Here is a 7,299-nt window from a genome sequence, read left to right on the forward strand (position 1 = left end):
CTCAGGCAACTGTCGTGAATAAAAAACGGGAACTGTGCGAAGCGCCATTGGTAGGCATGCCGACAGAGAAAAACATGTACGTTCTCGACACTGATGCTTCAGTAGTAGCCATCTCAGGAATACTGCACCAGGAGCAAGAATGGAATGGGAGAACAGTTCCCCGTCCCATTGCATATGGCAGTAAAGTGTTGAGTGACACTGAAATGAAATATGGTGCACCAAAAGCAGAAATGTTTGCGGTAGTTCCGTTTGTGGAGAAGTACCGCGCATACTTGGGGAGCGCTCGCTTTAAGTTACAACAGAGCGTTATCCTGGTTGAAGAGGTTCTCGATGTACCAGAGCTATATTGATCGGTGGATAGTCAGGTTAGACGGCTCACACATGATGATCGAGCACAGGATGCGTGACAAACACCAAAATGCTGACAGCCTCAGCAAGAAGACTGGCTTTTATGAAAGACTAGAACAGAAGCAGGCCAATCAGGCGGAAACTGAGGATGGGTTCTTGTTTCTGGACAGAATAATTTATGAAGCGCTTCCCTTGACGAGATGGTTGGACAAATCTGGACATCCAATTGCGGGAGACCCCGAGTTACTGGTGGAGGAGGCAGCTAAAATAAAGATCTTATCTAAGGAGGACCCGATGCCTTTGGATCTGTTGCTACGTCCAACATGAACTCTCTCATATCAACATAACCTGGTCCAACATGAACTCTCTCATATGAACATAAACAGCCTCTCATTGCTGGATAAATCGGTGCAGGTCACACCACAAGTGATGTGGATGCTGGGTGGATTATTGGAGAGAGAAATGACTAAATATGACCAAGAATGGGCAGCAGCCATGGCATCGCTGACAGTCAGGGAGAAAAAAGGATCATACCATCAAGGCGCCAACACAAGGAAAACGAAAGGGATTGTAGGACGGTTGTTCAGCAACTAGTATCCTCGATTCCTCAGAGAGTTTTGATGTGGAAATCATTTAAGCAAAAAGAACAGGAGATTGGAACACAAAGGAAGACTTTGAGGATTTCGATCAGAAATGGGGAGAAGTTGAAGAAAACCCGGAGCAAGAAAGTTTGTCCGGGGAGAAGGACCTCGAAGAAAGTTGTCTAGTTAATGAACAAAACCCGGAACAAGAAAGTTTGCCCGGAGATGTTGAAGGAAATGTTCGTGTAGAGGAACAAGACTTGGAGGATAAAATTTTGTCCGTGAAGTTTAGATGGATGAGCAGAACGTACAGGTCGGCACCTGCCGTGGAGACGTGCTCCGTGGCAGAATCATCCGTTGACAACAAATCGAGGAACTCAGAAATCGACACCTACTCAGACAGGAACTCGAGCACGGGATCAGAGTTGTCAGAGCTAGCGATCCACACGTTACTAGTGGAGACTCGAGCAAGAGACTTGGACAGGGAAGTATATCAAGACCCTGACAGTGATCGCTACCTGGTACCCAGTTAAAGAGTCCTTTATAACGCAGCAGATGAACTGGAAACAATAGAAGTATTGAAACGTTCGATGAAATTGTTACCGCAGAAGAAAGCAGCCAGGACTGACCTTCAACCATTCAGACAAGAGACAGAGCCATTGGCGAAAATCTGGTGCGTGAAGATGGAAAATGACGCGCATCAGCCCGATGAGCTGAATAGTCAATTGAGGGTCATGAAGACATACTTGAAGGCCAGATACAGACTCTCAGAACTACAAAGAGCGCAAAGGAATGACTGTATGAAGAGCAACTTGAAGAGGTGGATCGAGAATGGGGCACCAGAAAAAGGAGATCTGGAGGAGGACAGTTACAGTATCCTAAGAAAAAACATTATGCAGAAAGAGGGAAGGTTATATGTGAACAAGGACGGGATCGTGGCTTGTAAAAGGAGAGAAGAGGACAATGTCCTGAACAAATATAATGCGATAGTGTTGCCGCAACTCTGTAAAACGGAACTCTTATTCAGGTCGCATGATCAGATGGGACACCAAGGGATTGATAAAGTATACCAGAGGATCCTGAAACGCTTTGAATGGCCTGGGATGAAGGAGGCATGCGAGAAGTGAAGGATCCGAGGAAATTGCGATTTTCATTGCAGTCGATTGTGTCATCTGAGTTCAATGAGGTGGTACAGATTGACCTGACCACTAGAAGATAAGCATGACAGACAGTGGCTACAATCAGGTCCTGGTGATGATCGATCACTTCACGATATATGCAGACGCTGCGCCCTGCATAAATGCCTCAGTAGAAGAGACATGCGATCATCTGATTAATACGTGGATAGCGAGGCATGGATGTCCAATGACGTTCCAATCGGACAATGGAACCGATTTTGTAGGAGAACTTACTAAGGAGCTCATGAGACGTTCTCAAGTGGCTCAGGCTCATTCTGCGACGTACCACCCCCAGATGAACTGCTTATTGGAGAGGCAAAATCGGACTCTGGTGTCGATGTTGAAGGTTTATTGTTTCAGATACATGACTGATTGGGACAGATATCTTCCGCAAGCGATGGGAGCTTATAACAGAACGCAACACTCCGCCACAGGAATTACTCCACACTTGATGTTGACTGGACACGAAAAGTATTTGCCTTTGACTTTTTTTTACCCAGAGCATGAAGGAAAGAAAACATCACCGCAAGTCTATGTTAGGGATGTGATTAGACGTCAACAAGAACTGAACGTCTTGTACAGACAAAATAGTGAGCGAGCACAGGCAAGGCAGAGGAAAAGGTTTGATAAGAAAGCAGCTGTTGCAAAAGCTTACTCAGTAGGAGACTACGTGTGAGTCTTTCAAAGCGTCATTCCGCCGAAAGGAACGAAGAAACTCCTGAACAAGTGCAGGGGACCGTTTATGATAACGGAGGTGCATCAGGAGGGACGTTTTTACAAACTGAGTAATGGCCGAGCTGCGCACTTTGATTACATTTAGCCAGACAACCCATCCACAGAGGACTGGTGTATACCTGGAGACATGGAGGAGGGCAATTATCTCATGATGGACCCTGCTTGCGAAGTCAGTGAGAAAGGTACCAGGGAAACGAACGATGGGAGTGAGGCTCTAGAGGAAGCCTTTTATAACATATTTCTGTTCTTCTGCAATGCCAACCAAGAAAAACAGATCGCAATCATCAGGACTGATCTTTGATATCTATCATCAGGACTGATCAGGACGAATCATCAGGACTGACTATGATCTCCTCCTTGATATCGTCGTCAAGGAACCAGAAACTGTAGTCTCCTCCTTGATATCGTCGTCAAGGAACCAGAAATTCAACACTGACCTAACCTGTTGGATGATATCGTTGACGCTGTCGCAGAAAGTGGGCGGGCTTCAGGATTCCCTTGCTGATTTCCTTCGTCCGAAGATTTGACTGTTTTGACGTAGAAAAGACGAGATTTAGTACCAAATGCACTTTCTGAGTAAGGTTATAGGGTACTAGTTTACTTGTTTGAAACAATTTTTATGTTTCATTCGTAAAACCTCCCCCCCTCGCCATTTTCAGGTGGAAAATCCAAAAAATGTCAAAATTGATTTTTCATGACAAATAAGTTAACCCAAATATGGGTTTCAGACCGTAACGTTTGTTGAAGCGTGATTATTTCTTGATATAAACACTTTATTAATTGCAAAGTAAGAAAAGTTTCTCAATCATTATATTTCGCGCGATTATTAGTTTTCGAAAAATTATAGCATGTTGTTGTTGTTGTTGTGGATTCTCAGAAATACTTCTGATGGGACTGCTCCCAGTTCGTTTCTTCTTAAAACGTCTTCCATACATCCCTGCAGTTTCGACAATCACAAAACAGTATCCATGTGCAAGGATTCGCCTCATTGAATTTCGCCATTTGATAGGTCCACATAAAATTCAAGAGTCTGTTTTTTAGCCCCGTGGTATTGAAGAAATCTACTGTTCCAGGTAGATGATTGGCCACCCGAGACAGCCTGAAACAAAACTCAGCGCGAGCTTTTTCTGTGCGGACTTTTTTAAGGCTTAATGTCGGGCCGTCATTTTGTCTTGTAATTGAGGCAGACTTGTTGGTTAATAGTCGTATTTGTAAATCGTTTTCACTGTGAAAAAAGCTCGATAGATTCAATAGATTGCATAGCTGTATGAACATAGTAAGGGGCAATGTATTCGTTCGTTTCAACAACGTTAGATAATCACTCTCATAACTGTTTGTTACCCATTTTAGCGCTCTTTTCTGGAATCGTTCAAGTTTTGATAAATTTGCGCGGCATATATTAAAACACGAAGATGCAAATGTTATAAGTGGTAAAACCGCTGACTTGTAAACACCCAATTTTAATCTCTGTGAAACCCTTTTTGCCACATTTCTTTTAGCAAAATAGAAAATCTGATCAGCTTTTTTCATTCTCGCCATTAGATGATTTGACCAGCTTAGGGTTTTATCAATACGTACCCCCAAATCTTTTATTGTTTCTACTGATTCAAGCAAATGCCCATTGATTTGAATTGAATTTGAGTTTCCTCGAAAAATCAGCTCTTTGCATTTGTCAGGAGCCAACTCCATTTTGTTTCCGTTCACCCAATTTTCTAAAGCCGATATATCTGATTGTATTTCAAATTTGGATAGGCCCGCCAGAAAAGTTTTAAATCGTCTGCATAAATGAAGGGAGTAGTGAATTTTAGCACTTCTGGCAGGTCATTTATAAAAATGCAAAACAGTAACGGCCCCAGCAGAGACCCTTGAGGAACTCCACTTGTAACTAATTTAGAAGAGGATGATACATTGTCATATTTTACCCACTGCGTTCTGTTTTCAAGATAGCTCGCTAAGATTTCCAAAAAACACCCCCCTACTCCAATATTTGCCACTTTTTTCAACAATTCAAAATGGGGCACTTTATCGAATGCCTTGGAAAAATCGGTGTAATAAACGAGCACTTCATCGTTCGGATTTTTATCCAGCGCCTCGTAAACTCGTTGTAAAAATGCTAACAGATTAGTTACAACCGACTTCTTTTTAACAAAACCATGTTGACTTGATTTCATGTATTTTTGAAAGTGATCGTAAAGTGGTTCGTACATGCATTTTTCGAGAACTTTAGAGATAATTGTTAATAACGAGACAGGTCTGTAGTTTTTTATTTGCCTTTTGTCGTCTTTTTTGTGTATGGGCGAAATAGCAGCACTTTTCCAGAATTTAGGTACACATCGTACCCTCTTGATATTTTTGAAAATAGCATTTAAAATGGAGCTCATCGGTTTAGCTAAACTTTTCAAAAAACAAGGCGGCAGTTTAGTCAACAATTCTCGGATTTTGTTTTGAGATATGTCAAAATTTATGAGGGAAGCATTTTCGCAAGCAATGTCTGTTACTTTAAAATTCAATTTCGGAGTAAATACAGAGTGGAAAAAATTATTTAATTTTTCGACTTTTTCAGTTGACTCCTTATATTTAATACCATTTAATTCCATTTCACGCGGTAGGCTCGACTTCTGCTTTTTCAAGTTTTTGAAATGTTTGAAAATCATGTTAGTATTTCGAGAACCTAAGATACTTTCTTGGTACTCTACTCGTTCTAGTTCCATATTTTGCATTAAACTGTTTTCAAAATTCGTTATCGTTTCCTGCAAATGGGGAGTAGGCCTTGAGTCGATTTTTTTTCGCTTTGTTTCTAGAATTTTAATCAAATTTGAAGTCTTTGGACTCACCCAAGGTGGTAGTTTTTGTCTATGCATGGTTCGTTTTGGAACAAAATTTGAAATTAGATTGTTGATATGTTCGTACATTTTGTCAGACATTCTATCGATATTTGTAAAACAAATAGGTGAAAAGGGATATTTCTGCATATAATCAATCATGCCATCATAGTCCGCCGAGCAAAAACTATAAAAACTTTCTTTGACTGGTTTTTCGTCTTGAACATCTATTTCAATTTTCAGCGATATAGGTCTGTGATCTGTTATATCATAGCTTTTTTCAAAATTCGTGCAAATTTTAGCGAAACCCTCCAACCCCCTCATTAGAGCGACATCTAATATATTTGAACCACAAGTTGGAAATTCAATTATTTGATTCATTTCTGCTTCGTCTACTAATTCCAAAATTTCATTTTCATATATACTCGTGCTTTGGTTAATTCTCCAATCCGTTTGAGGGAAATTTATGTCGCCACATAAAAGAACATGATGATTTTTAATGGAGACAATCGAATCAAAAATTTTTTTGAAATCTTCAAAATTATATCTGTATTTGCTATCTTCTGGGGGATTGTATACGCAAAAAATCACGAAATTGAAATTGTTCACTTCTATTTGAACCGCTACTGCACATTCTGGTAAATCTAGATTTAGTTTATATGAATTAAAACAATCTCTTACTGCGATAAGAACACCACCGTGATTCGAAGTTTTACCTGTTAATTTGCGGTCCGCTCTATAAACAGAATATTCAAGTAGCATGAGTTCAGTGTCTTCAATTTGATCATTTAGCCAGGTTTCAGTCACTAAAAGTACAGATGCTGCACAATGAGATACAGCTGAAACAAATTTACTTCTTCTTTCAAATTTCAATAAACTCCTGGCATTCAACAGTACACAGTTTAGGTACGTTAGTCATTCAGTGGCTTTTTTAGCATCAATGTTTACCAAAACATCGTCTTTAAATAATTGGAAGTTACGAATTTTCAAGCTGCTGGGTGGTACGTTTGCATTTATCAATTCACGTCTTTTTTGAAGGCATAAATTTTCTTTCTTTGAATCCTCATAGCTAAGAGCAGGCAATATAAAAAACCCCATATTTTTCAGGTCATCCCACATTTCAGCACTTTTGGCTAATATCAATTTTGCATGCCATTCACTAGATAGTGTACCCATAGTAACTCTTGGTTTAGAGCGACTTTATTTAAACTCCTGGCATTCAACAGTACACAGTTTAGGTACGTTAGTCATTCAGTGGCTTTTTTAGCATCAATGTTTACCAAAACATCGTCTTTGAATAATTGGAAGTTACAAATTTTCAAGCTGCTGGGTGGTACGTTTGCATTTATCAATTCACGTCTTTTTTGAAGGCATAAATTTTCTTTCTTTGAATCCTCATAGCTTAGGGCAGGCAATATAAAAAACCCCATATTTTTCAGGTCATCCCACATTTCAGCACTTTTGGCTAATATCAATTTTGCATGCCATTCACTAGATAGTGTAACCATAGTAACTCTTGGTTTAGAGCGACTTTCTGAAAATTTTCCAAGTCGATGTACATTTTCCACGTTTGCATTCACTCGCAGTTTTTCAAATATTTCTTTTAATGTTTCGTTTGCGTGAAAAACATTTTCA

At 40.1% G+C, this 7,299-nt stretch overlaps 1 protein-coding gene across 1 annotated transcript; it reads left to right on the top strand.

Annotated features, from left to right (window-relative positions):
* The first annotated feature begins 2,150 nt into the window (after window positions 1-2,150).
* Window positions 2,151-2,783, top strand: LOC134841185 (uncharacterized protein K02A2.6-like). Its single transcript, XM_063857015.1, has one exon. The coding sequence runs from the start codon at window positions 2,151-2,153 to the stop codon at window positions 2,781-2,783; it is 633 nt and encodes a 210-aa protein (XP_063713085.1).
* The last annotated feature ends 4,516 nt before the right edge of the window (window positions 2,784-7,299 follow it).

The sequence above is a fragment of the Symsagittifera roscoffensis genome, chromosome 1, assembly GCF_963678635.1.
Source record: "Symsagittifera roscoffensis chromosome 1, txSymRosc1.1, whole genome shotgun sequence".
Classification (NCBI taxonomy): domain Eukaryota; kingdom Metazoa; phylum Xenacoelomorpha; order Acoela; family Convolutidae; genus Symsagittifera; species Symsagittifera roscoffensis.